We start from the raw sequence: 23,659 nt of genomic DNA on the forward strand, positions 1-23,659 counted from the left end.
GAAAAGCACCTGCTTCTTCACCCCCATAGGAAAGTTCTTATTGTAGGAGATCTCAAAAAAACATTACTCCTCTCATCCTTTACAGACACTTGAGGTTGGTAAGTATATACGTTAATAAATATTTTTTTAATCTGGTTATTTTGGTGAAAACAGTGCTGACCTAAAGTTGACTATAATTACATTGACACCATTCTCCTAAAACTGACTTTTCAGATTTAATGAGCAGAGATGTTTATTCTTAACACTCTTAAGTTTGTGAACTCCAAAATGCCAGGTTCTGACCAAGACAGGAGGTAGCATCTTTGGCTCCTCATCATCAGTTTTTCTCCATGTGCTTCTGTGACTCCTGGTTCTAAAGCAAAGCAAGAATCTTAGCTAAGGAAAGAAAGAAGTGGGTAGTGGGATTTGGGTACCAGTTTCTTGACTGAGAGAAGAAAGGCAGCTCTTGTCCTATGCCCTCTCTTTGACGTCTTAGACATTATCCTCCCTGGAGGCAGTTCTCAGTGGATATGCAGCACCTCACTGGTGGCCATTAAATGTATTAGTAGATTAAGGCACTTTTCAGCAGTGCCTTGCCACGCCAGAAATTATTTCTAAATTTTATTCTTTAGCAAGTAGTGATATCATTTGGGATCCTCAAGTTGTGCAGTGTCAGTAACAGCTAATGTTGGTACACATAGGCTTGTTGGTGGACAGCTGTGGATGCTCTTAGCTCACACTTATGGAGCGCTGTGTGTGTGTGTGTGTGTGTGTGTGCACGCCAGGTACTGTTCTAAGTGCTAAGATCATCCTCAGGTGGTTCTCTGGCTTAGTTACCATTATTGTTCCCATGGTACAAGGGAATAGAGGTTCCAACATGTTAAACGATTTGATTTCACAGTGAGTAATTGATAGAGCCACAATTCAAACACTGATATTCTGGTGGTAGAGTCCTCACTTTTAACCACTCTACTTCATACTTTCACGTAGTACCATTTTGATACAGACTAAATCAGTGATTTTTAAACTTTTGTTAGTAGACAAAGTCTTCCTTCAGCATAAACTCTTACATGAAACACACCAGAATTTAGACTAAAGTAGAGATTTTCTGGTTGGTTTAAGGTGGGTAGCCTAGACCTGCTGGCTCACTCTTTACCCCCAACATATCATCCCTAGTTTTACAACACTCAGAAGGGGACTGCAGGTAGTATCATTACAGCGGTAGCCCTCTTGAAATCACAAGAAAAAAAAAATCCAACTTTCTTTTTTTCACTGAGTTCTTATGGCAAAAGCCAGTGAGGTACCTGAGCAAATAATAAGCTTCTTATAAAGTCAAGGTAGAAATTTTCCTATCTCCTGAACCACAGTTATTGACTGTTTTGTCTCTTTTGTCAGGAATGTCTTTTTTAATTAGAAGACAGGAAGAAAAAAAAACCAGACTGTGTCCCACAATCAGAAACCTCCATTGTGGCAGAGGGGCCTTCACCGCCACCACGGCGTTCCGCCAGACAGGAAGAGACTCCAGCCTTCAGAGGCCATCCTGAGGAGTTCCTGTTTGGGGGTGTGAGGGAAAATCAGCGCGGTTTAAAAAAAGATGGCTGCGGGCCTGTCCGGCGTGGTGGGAGGGGAGCTGGTTTCCTGGTGAACTTGTTTCAAAAGGAAAAATAATTTTAAAGAAATAAAAAAGGAAAAAAAGGAAAACTAAACTGAAAACAGAACTGAAACGTTCACTTGGTAGCAGTGACATGCACACACACATGTACCTAAACACATGCTAACATGCATGTGCACACAATAAAATAAAAGTACAAATTTTTGTGAAACAGAAACCTTTACTTAGGGAAAATGGGAATTCAGACTAAATAGCTGCAATTGAAAGAAAAGGGTCAGGATCATCTTTTAAGGTTTTCTATTGTTTTTACCTCTTTCTCCCACCCTTCTTTCCCTTTTTCCTCTCTCTTTTAATGAAAATGAGTGGAAATTTCCTCCCACTCTCCCCAGCATTTCTTCCCACCTCTAGAGTTATTCAGACAAGGAGGAGCCTGTTTGTTTTATATCATGGTCACATCAGTGATACTAGGACCTGCCAGGGCCAAAATTCATGTATATTCCCAGCCCTGACCCTATCCAATCTCTTAAATCCATTTCTAATCCCCATTGGATTGTCATCAAACTTGGAGAAAAGAGCCAAAATTAGGGTGAGTGGGATACAAATGTATATTCTAAGTTTTAGTTTTTTTAAGATTTTTGTGGGTTTTTTTTAGTTAATTTGTCACCCCCAGACATGAGAGAGGACAAAAAAGAGGGTGGGCATATGGGGGAAAGTGTTTACAGGGCTAACTGTATTTTACTAAAAAAAATGTGGAAATTATTTGACTTCATTGAGGGGTGAGGCGGGAGAGGGAAGCCCAAAGCAGATCTTAATGTTTTAAAGGAGTTGCAGCCCTGCACAGGTGTTAGCTATGAGGGCACTGTTCTGTCTGGTGTTGTAGCCATCGCAAGAACAAATCAACAGCAACAAAAAAAAAAAAAAGAAAAGAAAAGAAAAAAATAATAAATTTTTAAAATTTAATCAGTGTTTGTTTTTCCTCTTTTCACTGCCTCATAGCTCTGAAATGATACAGCTAGACTGCGTGAGTGAGCAGTCTTAGCCCTTACCTGGGAGATGGCTGTGGATCAAGTTTAAACAGCAGGCCCCTGCCCTTGATGCCACGGATACTTCATATTTCAGAAATGGCTCCTGCATCTTTTATTCTTCTAGTTCATCCTAAAACTCCTCGTGCTACACTTTATTCTTTCATATAGCCTCAGGAGCCAAGAGAATGGGTCCCTACACATGTGAAACAAAAATGCGGCACATATATTCTCTACAAAGCCACCCAAGTAGATTCCTAACCCACTGATTCCTAACACACTGACTATGGTATTTGGTCTTTGAAAAAAAGAAACCTGTATTGCACTATAATTGACACAGGATAAGCTGCACATATTTCAGTTACACAGTTGATAAGCTTTGACATAGGATACACCCATGAAACCATTAACACAATCAAGATAGTGAACATACCTTTACTCCCAAAAGTTTCCTCATGCCGCTTACATCCTCCAGTAGCTACTAATCAGCTTTCTGTCACTATAGATTAGTTTGCATTTTCTTTAGTTTTATATAAATAGGATCACATAGTATGTTAAAGCAGTTGGGTTTTGAGCTAATAAGTTTGACTGCAAAGCTCTATATAGTGTTTGGAATCAGTAAAACTGAACCTTCTTGCATAACCTCAGTTGTACTCAGAGTTTGACTTGGACAGGATTTTAGACCGCACACATCTAAAAATCCGCCCACCCTTCAGCTAGCTTCCTCCTGGAAAGCAGAGCCAGCCAGCTGAGTGCTTATGGAGCCCCACTGACTCATCAACCTGGAAGGCTGGCCCTCCTCCTGTCGCAGCCCTAGAGATGGAAGGCAGGTGCTAGGGGAAAGGGCCAGCTGATGCCAGAAATAGGGTCTGGTAGAAGATCATGGAAGCAGATGGTACTGGAAAAAGTAAGCTGAATCTGTTTTTAATATTTATTAATTGAAAAATACATAAAATTCCATTTCTACCCCAAAGAGGTAGCTGCTGGCCTTAAGGATCCGGTATGATACCTAAGTGCCTTTCTCAGGAAGGAGAGAGATGTGAAGAAGTGAGGCCCAAACTAAGGAACCCCACAACCTGATCAGGCCCATCCCTGCTGAGGCAGCATGGCCCATAGCACTTGGCTCTTCTGGCCACAGGAATTGGGGTAACCACAAGATTGGGCCACTCTGAGACCGTTCCCTCTCAACGAACCCCCCAGGGGTGGTGGGGGAGTTACTTCTCTGCTTCCTGGGGCTTATGGCTGAGTTCCTCCAGAGTGAGCAGAGGAGAGGCACATACAGGGAGACAGCCCTCAAAGCAAAACTGGCTTCCAGCTTCCCTCAGATGCTACGGGAAAGAGCCTGGAACTTGGACCTCTCTTCCCTCTCCCTTCTCCGTGCAAATCCACTCCAGGACACCCAGATAGTGGGCCCCGTAGTCAGTCAGATGCCCACTGGGGCCATCACCCTTCACATGAGCCCACACCCCTAGGTGGGAAGCTGTGCCAATGTCCGTCTGCATGCAGTCTCATTGTTGCATGCCAACTGAGTGCATGGGCCAGGCCCCCTGGCCAGCACTGAGGCCTGCCACAGCGGGGGCCTGGGCCACAGGCTGCAACCGCTGCTGGGACTGCCAGAGGTGATGGAGCTCCTTGAACTGCTCTACCATGCGGTCTTTGAGGTCTGGGTTTGAGATCTGTAGCCGGATACTATCAGCTGACCAAGAAAGCTCCCCTGAGAACATCTCCAGCAACAGCCGAGCTGCTACAGGCACCACCTGTGGGGCAGAGACAAAAACAGTCAAATCCAGTTGTGCCTGAGGCATTCACCAGAGGGCAGGTGGTGGACTGCATCCACCAGGAAGAAGAAGGGGCACCAATTTCTACTTCATACAAAGGCTGCTGATGTGTGGGCAGCCTCCGGCCTTGATTATCTCTGGCCACAGAGTTCCCACTGCTCAGAGAGCCCTGGGCCTCTACCTGGGGCAACGGCTGATCCCCAGGATTCCCCAATATTCAAACCAAAGCAGAGTAGGGGGTGAGATGGCGGTATACCTGTACAGTGATGAGCTTCTTCTCTCGGGGTTTGCGGTCAGGCCACTCCTCCCCAAAGCAGAAGAAGATCTCAAATGGCGGTGGGGTGTTAGTCTGGCCCTTCTGGAACAGGATGAGCTCTGCAGCAAGATCAAGACCCTTAGAGGCTAGAACCATGCCCCTGGATGAGAGAAAGCCAGGAAGAACACGATGCGGGTCCCTCACCATTGAGAAAATGCTCCAGGCTGAAAAGCTTGGTTTTGACCTCCCGCTGGATGGGGTTGGGGTGTGAGCCGTGGGCCGAGGCGCAGGGCCCGCTCCAGAACACTTTGCACTGGCACAGGCGGATGGCATACAGATCTTGGCCCTGCAGCTGGAGTATGAGGCCGCGGTCCAGGACATCCAGCAGCTGGTTTGTGTAGAAGCGCTGCTTGTCGCTGGGGATGTCCTCAGGGCTGGGGAAGCGCACTTGCTCCAGGCTCACGGGGCCGAAGAGCTCTACCTGGTCCTGGGTGGGCTCCAGCTGACTGTAGAAGAGCCGGCACCCCTGGGGGTTGCTGATGGTGAGGGCACGGGGTGGCCGCCCCCGGTACTGGAACTTGATCTCCAGGTCCGTCACTGTGGGGCAGAGGGCAGTCCCGCCCAGGCCATGAGCCCCACGCCTCCTCATTCTGTAGCCCACTGACTTGCTCTGTCCTCTGCCCAGTGGCCAGACCATCCTGTCAGCAATCCCAGTTGCCCCCCCACCCTGCCCCCAACCCAAGGAGGGACTGGCTTGAGCATCTTTGCTCTTCATCCTCCACCCTTCTGGCAAACCAACCCCCCAGCTCTGCTTTACCCACCCAGCCCTCCTGTGGGTCCTTACGAGGCAGCATGTGGGGGCTGATTAGCAGGTCGGGCAGGAGTTGTTCGCCTGTGGGGGGCAGGCTGGCAGCCAGGGGCCCAGGCTGCAGGCTCGGCAGGACTTCAGGGAGAAGCTCCCCAAAGCCAGCAGGGTTGCCAGGGGTGGGGCCCAGCAGGCTGGGGTCTGGTGCAGGAGGGCCCAGCACCACAGGCGGCTGGAGGGTGGGCGGCCACTTGACATCCTCTTTGGGTAAAGAATAGGGTGCCATGGGGGGGCCAGGTTGCACTGCTTCTACAGAGGGTGGGGGCAGGCAGAGCTTTAATGCCACTTCTGGAAACTTCCCCCTAGGCCCACCTACTCCCAGTCCTGGGCATCCCCCCAGCCTCCCTTCAGCCCCCTCCCAGGTACCTATGGTACCTGCAGCCTCTACTTCTACCAGGCCCCCAACCACACCACCTCCCGGCCCCACCTGTGATGCTCAGGCTTGGTAACATCCTCTGGAGCTGAAGGGAAGACCCAGGCAGACGAGGGAATAGGCCAGAGAGATAGAAGGGAGGACAGGTTAATGAATTGATCTGAAGCTAAAGAAACACATGAGAACAACAGGCAATTCCCCGGTGCTCAGCTCTGCAAGGCCAGAGTCTGCCTTCCATCCCAGCTCTGCCCTCCCAGGCGGCTCCATGAGCTCTCACTGCAGGTAGCGGTCCCTACTCAGCCCCAGCTCCTGTGCGGGTGTGTCAGACAACATGTGGGTGTGTTTTGTGCCAACAAAGCCCTAAGGGAGTTCAGGGCAGTGACTGTGCCCTTAGCCTCAGAACCCCAAGAAGAAACTCAACAGCAGAGCTACTAAAAAGGCTGCAGGAGCCTGGAGGAAGGACCGCGGAATCCTAAAGCAGAGCACGCAGCAGAGAGGTCCCGACAAGGCCCACCACGTCAGTGCAGGCCGACGCTGCCAGGAATGGCCCCGAGCTCACGTCTTCCTCTTCTTCCTCCTCCTCCTCTCCTGCACCAAAAGTGTAATCCTCACTAGGCTGGGACTCTGTAGAGTAGGGAGAGAAAACAGAGGGAGTCAGTGGAGGAGGAGGAGGAAGGCCACCAGGGCTCCACGGGGCAGCTCCTGCTGTGGTTCTTCCTCACCCACAGTGGCCCCCACAGTGAGGTGAAACCCCACATAGCTGCCAGGAATCACTGGGGACCTCCCTGACCCCATGGCACTAAGCTTCTTAAGTCACTAGACCTACACTCCCTGTAGCCAAGAGCCACGAACAGGGCAAACTGAGGAAGGTAGACATGGAGCCTGGTCTCTGCCAAGTCATTCCCGGCCTCATAAGTGGCCCCATGGCAGGCCACTCACGGGAACTTGGGGTGTTAGGACCTGGAAGCAGGTCCCTGACCACTGCACGCTGGAGGGACCCTGGGCCTTCCCGAACAGCTTCCTAGGTGGCCCACCTAGGGCCAGGCCTGATACCTGCGGGAGCGGAGCCATTAGAGCAGACCTCGTAGATCTTGTAGGGCTGAGGCGGCATGTCCCGGGGTCCATCATAGATGAGGCGGAAGTCACGGCTCTTGTTAAGGGCACAGCGCAGGTTGGCCTTCCACTTGGCTGGGTCCGCCTCGTCCACCCCCTCAGTGTACTTTCCTGTCTCCTTGGCCCAGGCCTGAGGCAGGGAGAAAAGATAGGCCACCGCCGAGAACCACCCTCAGCAATGCCCCAGCCCCTCCTCGCCTACGGAAGTCACTGCTGAGCGGTGAGAAGTTCAGGGACACACGGAGCCCCAGAGCATCTCTCTGCGAGGTGGGAGACTGGGAGACGGGCCTGCAATCCTCCCCAGTCTCCTCAGGGCTCCGACAAACTATAGGAAACCTACGTGCTTTGAAAGGCATTTCATCAGCCACTCCCGGGAGGGGAAATAGATAAAATCTCCGAGCAGGACGGTGCAACATGGAAGGTAAGAACACTGGATCTGGAGTGGGATTCATTTGAATCTGGAAACTGCCATCCACCAGCTGTGGGCCAAGAGCATGTCACTCTGCCTCTTTTTGCTGTAATGTCTCCATCGGAGTGTCCCCTCACAAGTGTGCTAGTGAAGACTCCAGAGCCCACAGAGCTTTCAGAACTGTGCCTGCACTTCGGATGGGCTCCATACACTTCAGCTGTTGGTATTATTTTTGAGGGTAAGTTGGCTGATGTCAGGATTCCAAATATTCCCCCCCACACACTTTTTTAAAAGATTTTATTTATTTATTCATGAGAGACACACACAGAGAGAGAGAGAGAGAGAGGCAGAGACACAGGTAGAGGGAGAAGCAGGCTCCATGCAGGGAGCCCGATGTGGGACTTGATCCCAGGACTCCAGGATCGTGCCCTGGATCAAAGGCAGGCATCAAACCGCTGAGCCACCCAGGGATCCCCTATTTCTCCCCTTTAACCTAGCAATTTGACTTCTAGGAGTTTATCCTGGGGATACAGAAGCATCCACATAAAATTCTGCACATACAAGGTTATTCACTGCAGCACTATTTGTAAAAGCAGAAGACCCCAAATAAATAAATGCCCATCAACGGGACCTGATTAAATTATGGCCAATCCTTAGAATGGAATACTGGGCAGCAAGAAAAAAAAAAGGAGGTGCTTTTGATATACTGAAAAGTCATAATCTTCAAGAAATATGAGGTACAGAAGGGTAGCTATACAGCTGTCATTTTGTGAAAAGCAGGGAGGAAAGATAGGTACCTATTTGTGTGTATGCACAAAAATCCCTCAGGAAGGAGAAACGAGAAATTGACAATACTAATTGCCTCCAGGGAGGGATTGGGTGGCTGGAGACAGAGGTGGGAGGGAGGCCTTTTTGCTGCAAACCATTGTACACTTTTTTAAATTTTGCATTGCATTACCTATTCCAAAATAAGAAACAGATTTGAAAAGAACCTTCAAAGGGTAAAATATCTACCTGCAAAGACTAAGGAAGTATCTACTTGCAAAGACTATTGGAAAACATCCAAATCTTTAAAAATAAGGATTCTCTTTGACCCAGCAATGCTGAACTCTAGCAACTAACCCCAAAGAAAATCATTTATGATATCCAAAGGGTAAGTAAGAGTTTAGAAGGTGTACATGGCAACAGGTCTTCAATACCGGAACACTAAAAGCCAAGTGAGGTGTCCAAAAGCCAGGTCTGGATAACTAAACTGCTAACCCCTCCAGTGGTCACTGAAAGTGATGTGACATTTATGGCAGAGGAGAGCTGGGCCTGATGTTGGGTGGAAAATACAGGATACAAAACAATATACGGTTGATTTCATTTTTTAATTTTATAGACACACATACAGAAAACTGAAAATAGAAGCAAAAAAATATCCAAAGTCGTTACCTCCTAGTGTTAACATTACGGAGGCATTCTGGGGTCTTCTTTTAGGGTATGTGCACTCCACACAGGCGCCCTGCACACGCATGTACCGACGTGTGATGAGAATGAGAAAGGAAAAGGGAGGAGGAGGAAGGTCTCCTGGGGGGGAGGGGCTTCTGTCCCCACCTTGCTCTGGGCAACAGGTTAAAAAAAAGGCACAGCTGTGGGAATGCCTGCATCCCCTTAGTCCAAGCCTGGGGTCACCTGCAGCAGGGCAGCTGGGACAGTGGTCAGTTTGGTATATGGGGGATCCTCTTCTGGGGGTGGTGCCTCCGAAGTCCAGGCGGTAACCCCCATCCAGAGCTTACCTTGAAGATGGTATTATCCCCCTCCTGGCTGGGGCCATGTCGCGTGGCATGGCGCCAGGGGATGCAGAAGAATTTCCTTTCCCCATTGACCCACTGAAGCCCTGGGTACTGGCAGCTGTTCACCTGGGCCACCAGCCAGGGCTTCAGTCGCACGCGGCGGGGCGGAGGGGGTGCCCTGGGGGCAGGCTGGTTCATGGCCAAGGGGTCTGTGGGAGAAACCCAGAGGCGGCGCATCAGAAGCTTTGCAGATAGACGCTGCCTATGGCACAAAGACGTGGGGTGGGGGCACCCAGGGTGGGGGTTGCCAAGCCAGGGGTACTGTGGCTTTCTCTTCCTCCCAGCACTGGGGGCCAGAGTGTCTCCAGCCTGCACAGACAATTCCCTTTTCCAACCATCAGCTTTCTTGCCACAGGGTCACTACATCTGTGCTCTGAGTTTGGGGGGGTGGGGGGGACGGGGTTTACAGATACAGCGGATGCTGTGCGTGCCGCACCCAGACATGCTTTCCCAAGTGGGGCACCAGCTCCCCAGCTGCTGTGAGGCTGGAGCAGCACAAAGGCACTGAGCTGCTCACTGCTGTCTCACTCCCGGGGCTCCCTCCAGGGCCCATGTGACTGACAGGTGAGGAGAAAAAGCCAGTCTCCTTGCTTCCGTGGAGCAAACCGGTGCAACGTGTGCTCCAGAACTGCCTGCGGCCGGGCTGAAGGCTGCCTCCAGCCCATCCCACATCTTTGCTCAGCTTTCTTCCTGCCCACCCTGCTGCCCTCCCTCTCCTTGTCCCCAGGACTCCCTCCCTACAGCACCTTCGAGGAAACCTGGCGCAAGAGCAGGTCACCATGTGTGAATGGAGGGAGGGTTCCCAGCCTATCCCTCAGAACTCCCTTTCTTCCTCAGTTTTCCTCAGGGATGAAGTTTCTCTGAGGAAAGCTGGACGTCTTGAGAGAAATCCTACCAGCCATCTCAGCCCACCTCCTGCATCTCCAGGACAGCAGCCTTAAGTAGGACTTGAGAAATACCAGCCAAGTGATATACCCCAGGTGCTAGAAGATTCTGTCCTGCACCCGTTTCTCCTCCACCGGCCCTGCTCTCTCCAGGATCCTCCTCTGACTCAGAGTGGGGTGAGACCAGAGGTCAGAGGAAGGCCGCTGGGGCTGTGACACAGGCAAGGGTCCAAGGTGGGGCAGGCCTGTCAGGGAAGGAATGGCTGGAGGAAATGGGGCATCCGGGTGGCAGATGGGGACAAGAGCTATCCTTAGCGTTTGTGGTACCACCGTGTGACAAAAGGACTAGGGTTTGAGTCAACACCTGAACAGCCTCCACAGAGGCAGACTAGAGACCAGGTTGAAAAAAAGAACTTTCCGAAAGCTAAAGCCATGTGACAAACAGGCTAGGCCTGGGAGCAACTGGTGTCTGAAGGTACTCAAGCTCAGGTGAGCTTCCTGGCCTGCCGTTGGGGTGAGCTTGGAGCGAGAGGCTCTCTCAGGTGTGGGCCCCATCATTCCAGGCTTGCTTGGAGCTCGGTTTCCCCAGAAATTCCCTGCCCGGTACCTTTTTGGGTTGTAGTTGTTAAGCGCCACTTCCACGCTGCTAAAAAGTCTCCATAGGCCAGGCCTCTCTTCAGAGCAGTGCCCAGATCCGGGCTGCGACAGGAAGAGTAAGAGACCCCCCAGCCCAGTCCCCAGGCCTCAAAAGACTGGTGGCTCAGTTCCCCTTTCTGAACCAAACTCCACCCAGACCCAGGGGAAATGAAAGTGGCCAGACCAGACAACTCAGAAATCTGACTCACTGTGAACATGGAAAAAGTGACATTTGGGTCCCCAAGACCACATTCTTAATCCTCTACCCTGTAGCCCATTGCCCCCCATCCCTAAGCTTGCTGATGGTCATTATACATTAGCGTGGTTCACAGCAGGGGGTAGAGCCTCGCCCACCACATCAGTTTTTATAGTTCCCAGCTGCACCCTCTGCAGAGAGGCCTTGCTCCTCGAACAGACTGGTGATAGGCACCGGTAGCTGTCAATTCTGGCTAAGTGGAGGTGGACAGAGGAAAGCTCTGAAGACCCAGAGGAGAAGGCAAGCGAACCAGATGATCATCTCTCCACATGGTCAGGCCAGCAGCTGTGCGTGGGGTGGTGGAGCGGGGAGACCAGAGAGGCCTACTCCTCTGCCCAGGGCAAGGAGGAAGTCAGGGTGAGTCCTGCCACCTAGCCTGGCCCAGCAGTGCTGTTCAATACAAAGATTTTGAAATGACTCATGTCAGTAATGTACAATCCCTTTGGGCAGTCTAAGGAGCGGGGTATGGAGAAGAGGCTCCCAGGACAAGTCCAGCCAGGGCCAAGGGAGGGTGTCCAGCAGGCCAAACAAACATCTTCAGCCTCAGGTGCACCAAGACCAGGCTCAGTGTGTTTCCCAAGGAGCCTTCCTCCTGCCTGGAGGTGGGCTTAGATCTAATTCAGACTATCCTAATGCTAAGAGTTCTGAATCTCAAAGCGTTTGCACCCCATCCCTACTTTCCCTCCAGATAGAAACAGTCACCCACACTCCCAGGGGACCTCAGAAGCTATAGCACAACCTAAAAACTCCATCCTACATTCTATCCCCCCTTGCTGTGAGGACTTGATTTTTCAGGCCTGCCTTCTCAGGAGTCTGGAGACTTGGGGGTGACATTTCTGCAGCCTCCAGACCTAGGATTTGAGCTCTGGAGAGTGGGGAAAGCCAAAAGAACCTGCATCAGTTTCCACGGAAATGAGGAAAAGAGGTGTGGGCTGCTGAGGGTCTGAGGAAGCCCTCATGGGTGAATTATATAAAAGTGAGGCATCTAGAGGGGCACCTCAGGAGCTCACGCTGGGGTGGGGAAGCCCCACAATTCACACCGGGACCCTAAAGTTCCAGGAGGCAACCACCTGAGGAGCCTGGAACCCCATAGGGCCCAGGGACCCCTAGGGAAGGAAGCTCTGCAGCCCCATAGTGTGAGGAGCATCAAGCCCCTTGCCACCTCTGGACTTTGATTACACTGTCTCCCTGCAAACCCCACACTAAACTCGGGGAGAAGGCGAAGGGTTCCCTACACCTGCGTCACCCTAATCCCACACCCTCCAGGTGAGTTGACCACATCTTGAGACAAGCAGATGCCTCTCTCGGCTTCCTTCAGGGGAAAGCAGAGGTGCAGGGGGAAACCCCAAAGTAAGGCCTTTAGGCTTAAAAGAAAAAAAAAAAAAAAGTGGTTTCCCAATGCCTCCCTAGGCTTGACAGGAGCCAGCTGCCAGACCAGATAGTTCAAGGGAGGGCGGGGACTCTGCCCTGGCCCGGTGGGCCTCCTGGCCTCCTCCGCGGGCCGCCTGCGTCCTGGCTGCTCCTGGGCACTTAGCCCCGCTCTGGGGGGCAACCTGGCGGGTCCCGCGGAGCCACCTCCAGGGCGCCGGCGCGTTCGCCTGCTCCCGGGCTCCTCCCGCTGACGGCGCCCCCTGCCTGCGCCCCGCCACCCCAGGGGCTGCCCAGGGGCTGCCCAGAGACTCCTGCGGGCGGGGTGGCGAGGGGGACACCTTCTACCCGCCTCGCGGCCACGGCCATCCGCCTTTCCTTCTACTTTTAGACTCTTCCTTGTTTTAAGTTCGAAGGAAGGACCTAGTCCAAGAATTGCTCCCGCGGTTCTTCTCTGCGGGGAGGCTCAGCGCCTCTCGCTGCTGGTCGCGAGGCAGGAGGCGCCCCCGCCCGACACCGTCTTCCCGCACACTCTGCCCCGGTCCTGCCATTGGCCTTAAGGTCCTGGGGAGACGAGCCCTTTAAGCCTCATCCTCTTGGCCGAAAGCGGGATGCCTAGGGGCCCCCTCTAAGACCCGAGCCAGGCCGCTGCCGGGCGCCGGGGCGCTCCCGGTCCTTGCGGTGGCTTGACGAGCCGGAGCGAGCGAAGAGCCGAGCTGGCCCCCGGGCTCCGCCCCCCGCCGCGCGGCCCCCGGGCCCTCCGGGCGCCTGCGGGACGAGGCTGCCGGGCGGCGCGCCCTCCGCCCATCGCGCCGCAGGAGGCACGGAGGAGGCCGCCCTGCAGTCGGCGCCCCCAACGCCCCGCCGCCCGGGCTCGGCCGCCTGCGGAGCCGGACGCGACCCCTCCCGCGCTCCCGCCCCGCCCCGTCCCCCCGCCCGCCGCCGGCAGGTGCCCCGAGGGCGCGGAGAGGAGCGCGGGCGGCCGCGACCTACCTGTGTGCGCTGCGCCCGCGTGGCTGCGCCCGGGAGCACCGGCCGGCGGCGGGGCCGAGCTGCGCTCTCCGCGAGCGGCGCCTCCCGCCCGCCCGCCCGCCCGGCACTTCCGCGTCGCCCGCCCCCGCCCCTGGGCCGCGGCCGCCGAGCCGGGGAGCGCCCGCAGCGCCCCGCCCTGCCCCTCGGGACCACCCCGGAGGCGCCCCAGCCCGCAGCGACCCCGCGGCCGAGCGCCCGGCGCATCCGGCCCCGCCGGGCCCGCCAGGCCGACTCCTGGGCTCGCTCGGGCGCCGGCAGCTGCGGAAGAGTCGTCCGACAGCCCCGCAGCCCGGCCGCAGGCGCCGCGGAGCTCGGCCGGGTCCTCCCTGGCCCTGGAAGGTCCCCTCGGCGCCGCGCTCCGGGCCGGGTCGCCGCCGTCGCGAGCCCGACACCCCCGCCCCGACGGGCTTGCAGGGGGCGCCCCACGCCGCTCGGCCCCCCTCTGGGTCTCAGCCCTCGCACCGCCCGCCCGCTCTCCCTCCCGGCCGCCCTGGGGACCTTCCAGCGCCAGTGCGTGGCCCCTCGCCCCGCGCGTCACGCTCACGGCGGCTGGGACCGTCCATCTGCCGCGCTGAGCGGTTCTCGTTTTGCGGTTCCGGCCCCAGCCTTCATATGCCCTGTTCCTTCTCCTGGAGCACCTCCTCTTGCCTTCATACGGCTGCTCTCTGAATTTTGTCTCAGCATCACCTCCTCTGGAAAGCCTACCTTGACTTCCTCTCCTTGGTCGGGTGTCTGAGCTCCCAAGCTCGTCCTTGTTGGCTTCATTTATGAATTTTTTTTTTTATAAATTTTTTTTTTTTTTTTTTTTTCTTTATTTATTTATGATAGTCACAGAGAGAGAGAGAGAGGCAGAGACACAGGCAGAGGGAGAAGCAGGCTCCATGCACCGGGAGCCCGACGTGGGATTCGATCCCGGGTCTCCAGGATCGCGCCCTGGGCCAAAGGCAGGCGCCAAACCGCTGCGCCACCCAGGGATCCCTGAATTTTTTTTTTTAATGTCTGATTCCCCCTGCAGTCAGCTTACTCGGGGGGCTCTTCTTGTCTTTTCATTTTCTCTAGTAATTTTTAATTTAAAAAAATGTTAATGAAGAGCAATTTCCAAGTTAAATTTTAGATAGCAACTGGAATATATTCATTTTTTCTAATATTATCAAAATACTGCCAGATTCCTGTAGAGCCCAGGGTGCGTGAATGTGTGGGTGGGGGGAGCTGTATTACTTGCCCTTTAAAGCGGGCACTGTATTTTTTGCAAATTCAGTGTTAGTTGATGAATCAGAACTTTGACCTTTCCCTCCTCTGCTTTTCCCTCTAGGAACACCTGGGTTGCTCTTCATTATTAATATGTATCATTACTCATTATGTGTTGTCTTTTTTTTCTTCATTTCTGCATCTCCCTCTCCTCTCCCCCAAACCTCAGTCCTAACGTAAAATGGAAATACAGTTATGTACAAGTATTTTATTATTTGTATCTGCTGAGTATTTCACTATTTCATATTTTTAAAAATTTAAAGTGTGGATAGTAGATTTATATTTTTCTTCTGTAAAAATGAAACTGCCATTAAGTAGAAACTGGCCACCACAAAATGGGAACCCTTTCCCACCAATGCTTGATAGAAAAATATTCTACATTGGTCCAGAAAATATATCTGGAGCAAGAGCCACCAAAAGACTTCTTTTATTGTCAGATGTCCCACACAGAGTCTGAGGGACCATGAGACTCTAGGATTCTGCACCCTGCCCTCTACCCACTGCCCCTCTTGCTCAGGTGAGGTCCCAGCTCTTAGAGACTCTGAACTCTGTTAAGAGCCCTGCGGGGGGGGGGGGGGGGGGGAGAGGGGAGACCCCTACAGGGCCTGTGTACAGGAAGCTCACCACACTTGAGCTGGCATCCATCTCTGGTGCCAAGTTACCTTAGGCAGGTTCTATGAATCTGATTCCCTGTCTGTAAAGGGGAGATGTTACCGAGCTCACAGCATTGGCAGGAGGCTCCAGTGATAGGCGCTACACAGGAGCTCTGCTCCACCGGGGCCTGCCTTGAGCAGACTGGGGGAAATCTGAAGGAAGAACCACTCTGGGCCAGAGACATGGCATAGGGAGGAAGGAGCAGGGGCTCTTCCAGGCTCTTCCAAAACAGAAGGGTCCCCATGGTGAAGCAAAAGCAAAGGGAAAGTGAGGCTACACCCAATGCCGGTGCAATCACTCCTGGTCTCTCAACCCCACCCCTGTGCCCCCAGCAGGGCCTGGCCACAAGGAAGCAGGGAGACTTGGCCTCCACAGCCCCGGACATGTGCCCAGGCCCCTCACTCCCAATGGTGAACTAGCCCCTGCCCCCACTTCCCCTGCCTGGGGTAGCAGATTGAGGGTGTGGTGAGAAGCCCAATTCCGGTAGAGGCCAGGGTGCATGAGTGTGTGGGTGGGGGGAGCTGTATCACCAAAGGGAACTGAAAGAAGCTGAGTGTGAGTGGGTAGGGAGAGAGGACAAAGGTGCAAGAGGCAGTGGGACAAGAGCCCCCGCCCAACTCTGGACCTGCCCCTCTCAGTGCAGGCCTGAATGAGAGCTGCCTCGACCGCCCCTCCAGGAGACCCATCCCCTCAGGCTCAGCCCTTGGGATTCCCCAGGCTCACCTGTCTCCTAGATACCCCTCTTTCTGGGAACTTGCTGGCTAGATGCCAGGCTCTGGAGTCTAACAGGCCTGAGTCACTCCCTGGCTCTACCACTGAGGCATTGTGTGACCTTGAGCAAACCACAGCCTCGCTGGGATCCCCATTTCCATCACTGCACAGGTTGGTGGTGAGGCCTAAATTCAGCACATCCCAGTGAGCACCTTCTATATGCTGGGATAAAACAGTGAGCAAGAGTCTGTTTGGTCTAAACCCCCCGCCCTCCTGGAGCTTCCATTCTGGGGAGGCAGATGCTTAAGTAACAGAATTAGTGGTCTTTGTGGATCATCGTGCAGGCTGAGCCCATGTGATCTGACTTAGGCTTTGACTCGGCCTCTCTGGGCTCCTGTAAGCATGCAAGTGGTAGCTCTAGTAGGATCAATGCCCAGGAGGCCTCATTGGGACTTCCTCCCCGTTTCTTACCAGTGACTGCCACCTCCTCAGAGCTTTCCAGGGCAAGACCTGGAAGTCCCCTACTTGGCCAGCACTGTCACATGCACACCTCTAGACCTCCTGCCCCATGTTCCCCCACTTGCAGCTCCCTTTACCTCCTCACATGGCCTGAGGCCTAAGGACCTGTGCTGTCGCCCCATCCATCCCAGACCTGGCTCTTTCTGCTCCCTTGGCCCTTTTAAGAGCAAAAGCTACTTCCCTTTTCCTTCATAGTCAGCACTTTCCTTGCCCTGACCACCCCCACCTCCCCACGCCGGCAACCTGGCCTACCCCTCTTCCATGGATTCTGGCTCTGAACCTCGGTCCCACAGTTCAAACAGGCCCTGGAAGTCCCAGGAACTCCCAGAAACTCTGGTCTCTGTATCTCTTTCTCATATAAACTCTCCAATCCCGGGGTTTCATTGTTGCCTAGATTTCTCATGGGTTTGCTATGTATTTATTCATTTTAAGAGAGGACAGGGGGAGGGGAGGGGCAGAGGGAAAGGGAGAGAGAATCTTTTATTTTTCTTTTAAGATTTTATTTATTCATGAGAGACACAGAGAGAAATGCAGAGACATAGGTAGAGGGAGAAGCAGGCTCCCTGCAGGGATCCCAGTGCAGGACTCGATCCCAGGACCCCGGGATCAGGACCTGAGCCAAAGTCAGATGCTCAACCACTGAGCCCCTGGGGGAGAGAGAGAATCTTAAGCAGGTTCCCTGCCCAGCCAGAAATGGGGCTCCATCTCACACCCCTGAGATCATGACCTGAGCTAAAATCAAGAGTCAGATGCTCAACTGACTGAGCCTCCCAGGTGCCTCTCTCATCAGTTCTTTATTTTTTTTTCTTTAAAAAAATTATTTTTTATTTATTTTTTTTTTTTTCATCAGTTCTTTAAATAAAGGTGGTGGAGACTCTCCTCACACACCTCAGTGCCCTAACATTGTCCCCCTCGAGTAGGGCTGCCCTGCCTCCTGCTGCAGTCATCACTGGTCCTTCTGTTGACCCCTCCCCCACTCACATCCTCCTTCTAGACGCCAGGATGCCTCACCCAGGCATCCTTACACCCCCACCCCACCCTCACTGCTGCACACAATGATTCAAGTGCTCCCCAAATCTGCTGAGCTCAGTGTTTCACTCAAACCACTTCCCTCCCCTCTCCTGGGCTCTGTCATAGAAGGGATCAGGACTCCATCCTTCCTGCCTGTGTAGAGCAAGAGGCACCTGGATAAGAAGGAAAAGAAAGAGGAGAAAACCCAAGCCTTCTAGGGTCCTGCACTGTGAATGGCTGTTTTGTGGGGGACAGAGGCCACTTGGCCTCACAGGATCCAGGTGTGGACCTCAGTGTCCTGTCTTGTCCCAAACAGACCTGGTTGAAATCCAGAGTCTGTAGATGTTCCCACCAGGGACTGGAGTCCCATTCAGGTGCACGAGGCCCACCCATTGTTGGTTGGGGTGCAGGAGGCCCTGTAGTCACAGGCTCCAATGCGCTTACCAGCCAAATCCACCTCAAGCCCCTGTAGCTTAGAATCAGTGCTTGGAATCCTGCCTGGTGCAGGATTGTTGTTCCTTTGAGGTGAGAAATGAGGGAGGAGTCAATTCTATCCAGGATGTCAGCTGGGCCCAAAGGCATAGGGGGGCGCTCCTCTTCTCACAGCTGGACCTCAGGGTGGTGGGGAGATTACAGAAGGTCTAGGGTTGGCTCTGGGACTCTGCAAGAAGTGATCTCTGGCCTGGAGCAGCTGAAGTATGAGGTCATGGGAGGGGGGCAAAGGGGCATGATATTCATCCTACATGGCCTTTCATTACTTCACCATAGAGGGGGGATGTCCCCTGCCCCTCTTTGGCCTTCTAAGGGGCAGGTTGGGTGGGGGTTGTGAGTTGAGCATGTCCCACTTGGGGTGGAGGGAGGAGTGGGAACTCTTGGGGGCTGGTAGTAGTGGGAACAGGTGCTTGGTTCCTGCCAACCAGGTATTCCTGGCCTACTATTCCCTGGGGGTCAGGCTTCTGGGGGGCCCTGGGTGGGGTGTCCCCCAGGTTTCTCTGCTGCTCTGGTAGCTTCTGATGCCAGGGATTGAAAGTCAGAAAGCGGAATGCTCTAAGGGCTAAAGGATCCTGACAGGCCTACCCTGCTCTCTTAGGCCCTCCCAGAGAAGAGGAGGCTGACTGTCAGATCTCACTGGAGGGGCATCTGGGGAGTGGTTCTTACCAGGCCAGTGTTCTAGAACCCCGTTGTTTCACAGATCTCCAAGCCAGGAGCCAGGTAGAACTCTGATGTCCCCCTGAGTCCCTGAGCCAGGCAGACTGGCACAGAGCAACAGAGGTGCTGGTGGGTATGTGGAATTAGGAGTCTCCACTATCTGTGCCAGTCTACAGGGCCATGCATATCCTCTTTCAGCCTATCCTCCTTCCTCTTTGCTGGGGCAGCACTCCCAAAGCTGCAGGGAGGCTGGCATGGCTTGACAGCTGATCCAGGGCCCATCGTGGGAAAAGGAAAACGAAAGAGGTACCTACTCCGACAGGAAAGAGCTCACGGGTCCTTCCTCATCGCCACCACCCGTCCCCCACTCACTGCAAGGGCTTTGCTTTGCAGCAGCAGGTCACAGAGTTCCCAGAAGAACTGTGCAAGGGGACAGTGAGCCCAGGGATCCTGGGGCCCACTTGGAACTTGGCCACTTAGGGAGCGAGTGTGCTCACTCCTGCATTCTTACTGTGGTTTGGGGCCCAAGGTTCAGGTGAGAGAGACAAGGGCAGTGGGTGCCATGCAGAGGGACAGCCTATCCCAAGCTACGGAGCAGGGCCAGGAGCGGTCACCACTGGTGCTGTAGCCTCTCAAGGCTTAGGGGACACGCTGGTTCACGGCCGTGTTGGAACTGGATACAGGGGGGAGGGGGCAGGCCACGTGCCTGGCTGACCCGAGGAGCAAATGCAACCAGATCATTCTAGTGAGCCCTTAATACATGCTAGACACTACTAAGCACTTGTCATATATTATTGCATTTAATTGTCTTGACCGGCCAACATGCAGTGGGCATTCTGAGTATCCCCCTTGACAAAGAAGCAGGCTCAGAAACAGGCTAACCTGGTGAACTTGAACAAATTACCCTGCTTACTTCTCTGTAGTCAGGATTATGCCCAGCTTGTAGAAGCACCACCCTGATCTCTGCCTTCATCCTCACACGGTGCTTCCCCTGCACTGTATGCCTATGTCCAAATCTCCCCTTTGGATGAGGACATCGGTCATATTGGATTGAGGCCCACACTAATGACTTCATCTTAACTGAAATAATTACATCTGCCATGATCCTACGTCCAAATAAAGCACCATTCTGAGGGACAGGGTGGGGGCAGGGGTTAGGACTTCAACATATGAATTTGAGGGAACACAATTCAACCCCTAACCATATTTAACATGTAACCTACTTTGCACCAAACACTGGAGTCACACTTGCTTTTCATGACAGGGAGAGGGGAGGGGGAGTCAGCAGCTGGGGGCCTCCTTCCTCCTGCTCAAGTCCCTGGAGGTCGTCTGTGTAGAAAAAGTGGCCCAGCGGTGCCTGGGTGACTCAGTGGTTGAGCATCTGCCTTCAGCTCAGGGTGTGATCCCGGGGTCCTGGGATCGAGTCCCCCATCGAGGCTCCCTGGGGGGAGCCCGCCTCTCCCTCTGCCTGTGTCTCTGCCTCTCTCTCTGTGTCTCTCATGAATAAATAAAATCTTCAAAGAAAGAAAAGAAAAGAAAGAAAGAAAGAAAGAAAGAAAGAAAGAAAGAAAGAAAGAAAGAAAGAAAGAAAGAAAGAAAGAAAAGGTGGTCCGTGTGTCCAGAGAATAACTGGAGTGCCTGAGAGAGGCTGCCCACTCCCCAGAGGCACTTGGGTGATGCAGTCAGTTGAGCGTCCAACTCTTGTTTTCCGCTCAGGTCATGATCTCATGATCGAGCCCCTCTTTGGGTCTGCTTGAGATTCTCCCTCTCCCTCAGAGCCCCTGCTCGTGCTCTCTTTCTCTCTCTCAAATAAATAAATAAATCTTTAAAGAGAGAGAGAGAGAGAGAGAGAGAGAAACTATAGTATCAGAGAACAGACTGGGGGTGAGGTGCAGGGAAGGACTGACCACAAAGGAGCAGCATGAAGTGGTGGGAAGAGTAACAATGGTGGGTACACTAAAAAGAGTGAGTTTTATCATATGGGAATGACAAAGATTTTAAAAGTGGGGTGCCGGGGATCCCTGGGTGGCTCAGCTGTTTGGCGCCTGCCTTCGGCCCGGGGCACAATCCTGGAGACCCAGGATCGAGTCCCGCATTGGACTCCCTGCATGGAGCCTGCTTCTCCCTCTGTCTGTGTCTCTGCCTCTCTCTCTCTCTCTCCTCTCTCTCTCTCTCTCTCTCTCTGTCTCTCATGAATAAATAAATAAAATCTTTAAAAAAAAATTTTTTTAAGTGATCCAGAAGAGCCAAATTCTAAATGTCAAGTTTTGGGAACAGTTTAACAAATTTACTTAGTTTGTAGTTACTTCTTTATGCAAGCAGAAGTCAGATATATGATAAATATGTCTTAGAAAACCCTTTAAATAAATCTAACATAGGGGCACCTGGGTGGCTTAGTGGTTGAGCATCTGCCTTTGGCTCAGTCGTGATCCCAGGGTCCGGGGATCGAGTCCCGCATCAGGCTCCCCACAGGAAGCCTGCTTCTCCCTCTGCCTATGTCTCTGCCTCTCTTTCTGTGTCTCTCATGAATGGATGAGTAAAATCTCACTAAATACATACATACATAAATCTAGCATAAACACTCTAAATAATTTTTAAAAAGCAAAGCAAAGAAAAAGAACACATCCTTCACAGACTGGCGGGGGCGATGCCTTGCCCCCATGCTCTCTGTTTCTCCCTCCCTCCAGCCTGGCTTCTTGGGGGCCTGCAACCCCTCTCCTGACCTCCTCTCAGCTCTCAAGAGGCTGACCATTGACCGACTTCTACTAAGTTCCCTGACTGTCCACGGAACCAGACACAGGGCCAACCCCCAGTATGAGTGGTTCCAGGTGACAGGTGTACACGTCAGGGTCCTGGGCAGGTGCCGTCAAATGCAGGCAAGTTCACAGAGGCGTGAACAGAGTTATGAAAGCCAGGGGCAATGTCCAGGCACCCAGGGCCTAGCATCAGTGGGGAAGCCTCCAAGGGATTACCTTCCAGGACCTGTGGCTGCAGCAAGGTGTGGGGCACAGTCAGTTCCATATCCCCGCCCCTATCTCTTGTCACTGCCTCCCATTAGCCAAATCCACCCAGAATCTGAAGGCCAAGGGAGCCCCAGGCACGCAGGCTGAGGAGGTCAGCCTCCTTGGGTCATGGAGTAAGGCAGAAGAAAGCAGAGGATGGATAGGGAGGGGTGGCAGGCAGAGAGAAACCAGAGCCGCTGGGAAGGGAGGGATCTGATGGGGGTGCGGGGGCACACCCTGGGGCACACTGTTACCTTGGGCTTCTCCCTTGGGGGACAAACATCCAAGCTCCTCTTCCAGGCTGGGAATTCCTGCATGAATGAATGAATTCTTCCTGGGAGAGTGATGGATCGAATGGGAAGAGGCGGGCTCCTACAGGCACTGAGAATAAGGTAGATCATTTTCCCCATGATTTCTGCCCTTCTAGACCCTTAAGAACTGAGTACCCACTTGGAGGCCTCCAAAGGCCCCTGAGCTAGGGAAGCAGAGGCCATGGCAGAGGCAGGGGGTGCCACCAGGCACCAGGGAGCCTGCGTGGTCCTTCACGTGAGGCCTTGCTCCCCCCTCTCACTGGAAACACCCTGGTGAGGTGCCCACCCCCTACCATCCACCCCCCACCGAGACCCCATCTTCTCCATCTGGGCCGCTCAGGGCCAGTTCGCAGGGCTGAGTCAGGTGTTGATGCTGCAGGGGAGGGGAGGCACAGCAGAGTGAAGACCAAGGGGCCTGTCACTCTGATTATTGTAGTGTGCACATCTGCACAGCAGCCCCCATGCTCCCCAGTGCAAGCCTCCCAGTGGGAGGAGCAGAGCTTGCTTGGTCTTGGGACCTCGAATGTTCTCAGAGTGCCCTGGGAGGTAGGGCTGGTGGCAGTTGATGGGGAGGAAGAGGCTTTCTCCTCAGCCCCTGAGGCACTTGTACATGTGCCTTCTCTGTCCTACATCCTTCCCCCTGAGGGTCCTGGTCAGGTCGTAAACCACCCCTCCCGCACGCACCCTGCACCTCCTTTGATCGGGCTGGGCTTTTGGTGAAAGCTATTGTGGGTCCAAGGGTGTCTAGGCAGAGAGGTGGTTAAGACCTCATGAGGGCTCAGTCTCAGGGTCCAAGCACCAGCAGATTGGGGTGGGGGTTAGGGTGGGCAGTGGGGAGGCCACTCAGAAGGTCCCCTTCTGAGAGGTCTCTCCTGGAGGTCCTCAGGCAGCATGTCCCCCACTTCTACCTTGGACCAGAGCTGGGAAGGCAACAAATCCCCGTACTGGGCAGTACCTGGGATGAGGAGCAGAGGCCTGGGGTGACGGTTTAAGGGCAGAGTACCCCTTGTTATGCTTCAGCTTTCCCCCTGCCCCAGCCAGGAGCTGAACTCTGGCCCCCAGAGCTCTTGGCCTGGGACCCCACAGAAGCCTGAGTGGGCAGCAGGGAGCCCTATCTCCAGTGAGTGAACTCATCCCTGGGGTGTGGTGACCCTGGTCTTCCCCTTGTCCTGTGTTCCACCTGCTCCCTGCTCCTAGGTCTAGTCCCAAAGATTCCCAGATGCACTGACAGGGATGCTTTGCTTTCTTAGCAGAGCTGCTGGTTGACCAGAAAGGCAGAAGCTTCAGCAGCTGTCCACTCCTCACACTTCCTCTCATTCAGATCCCCCCATTCCAGCCTTCACCCCTGTGTGTCTGCCCTCTAGCCTGGCTCAGCTCCGGCTTTGAATTTTAGGATACTTTAGGGAAAAGGCAGGGGGTAGCTACCCCATCCACTGAGCGCTGCCCCCCACAGCCTGCCAGGGGCAGAAGGGAATGTGGATCCATTCCAGGATTCTACTGGGAGGTATTCAAGGTTCTGGAAGAAGCAGCATTGGAGCCTGACCACAGGGCTCCCAATGGGCTGCGCCCAGACCTTAGGACACACGCTTTCCTGCACCTGAACATCTGACTTAAAATCTGAGGTGATCCCAAGGGC

At 53.6% G+C, this 23,659-nt stretch overlaps 2 protein-coding genes across 7 annotated transcripts in view; one reads left to right on the forward strand and one right to left on the reverse strand.

Moving 5' to 3' along the window:
- Window positions 1-1,703, forward strand: part of TNPO3 (transportin 3) — an 83,425-nt gene extending 81,722 nt beyond the window's left edge. For both annotated transcript variants that reach the window (XM_038556558.1, XM_038556559.1), the window contains one exon: window positions 1,375-1,703. The gene's annotated coding sequence lies outside the window, so the exon portion shown is untranslated. The remainder of the gene's footprint in view (window positions 1-1,374) is intronic.
- A 1,818-nt stretch (window positions 1,704-3,521) lies between these two features.
- On the reverse strand, window positions 3,522-14,063 carry IRF5 (interferon regulatory factor 5). Of its 5 annotated transcripts, XM_038556564.1 has the most exons (10): window positions 13,380-13,397; window positions 10,734-10,825; window positions 9,186-9,391; window positions 6,939-7,128; window positions 6,400-6,509; window positions 5,940-5,973; window positions 5,492-5,761; window positions 4,852-5,244; window positions 4,648-4,766; window positions 3,522-4,370 (listed from the first exon to the last, which is right to left on the reverse strand). In XM_038556564.1, the coding sequence occupies exons 3-10, from the start codon at window positions 9,378-9,380 to the stop codon at window positions 4,122-4,124; spliced, it is 1,560 nt and encodes a 519-aa protein (XP_038412492.1). In that variant the 5' UTR covers window positions 9,381-9,391; window positions 10,734-10,825; window positions 13,380-13,397; the 3' UTR covers window positions 3,522-4,121. The 5 variants fall into 5 exon arrangements, with proteins under 5 accessions (XP_038412492.1, XP_038412493.1, XP_038412491.1 ...); XM_038556565.1 differs by lacking the exons at window positions 10,734-10,825; window positions 13,380-13,397 and adding an exon at window positions 13,917-14,063; XM_038556563.1 differs by lacking the exon at window positions 10,734-10,825 and having other exon boundaries at window positions 13,380-13,473.
- Window positions 14,064-23,659: the final 9,596 nt, after the last annotated feature.

The sequence above is a fragment of the Canis lupus genome, chromosome 14, assembly GCF_011100685.1.
Source record: "Canis lupus familiaris isolate Mischka breed German Shepherd chromosome 14, alternate assembly UU_Cfam_GSD_1.0, whole genome shotgun sequence".
Taxonomy (NCBI): domain Eukaryota; kingdom Metazoa; phylum Chordata; class Mammalia; order Carnivora; family Canidae; genus Canis; species Canis lupus.

Excerpts from the sequence above, each read along its gene's own strand:
- IRF5 (XM_038556561.1), bottom strand. The coding sequence starts at position 10,980 with ATGTTCACAGTGAGTCAGATTTCTGAGTTGTCTGGTCTGGCCACTTTC. Across the intron at positions 5,974-6,399 it reads CGTCGGCCTGCACTGACGTG|CTCCAGAGGATGTTACCAAG; the intron begins GTGGGCCTTGTC and ends TCTTCCCTTCAG. Across the intron at positions 5,762-5,939 it reads ACCAAGCCTGAGCATCACAG|AAGCAGTGCAACCTGGCCCC; the intron begins GTGGGGCCGGGA and ends CACCCTCTGTAG.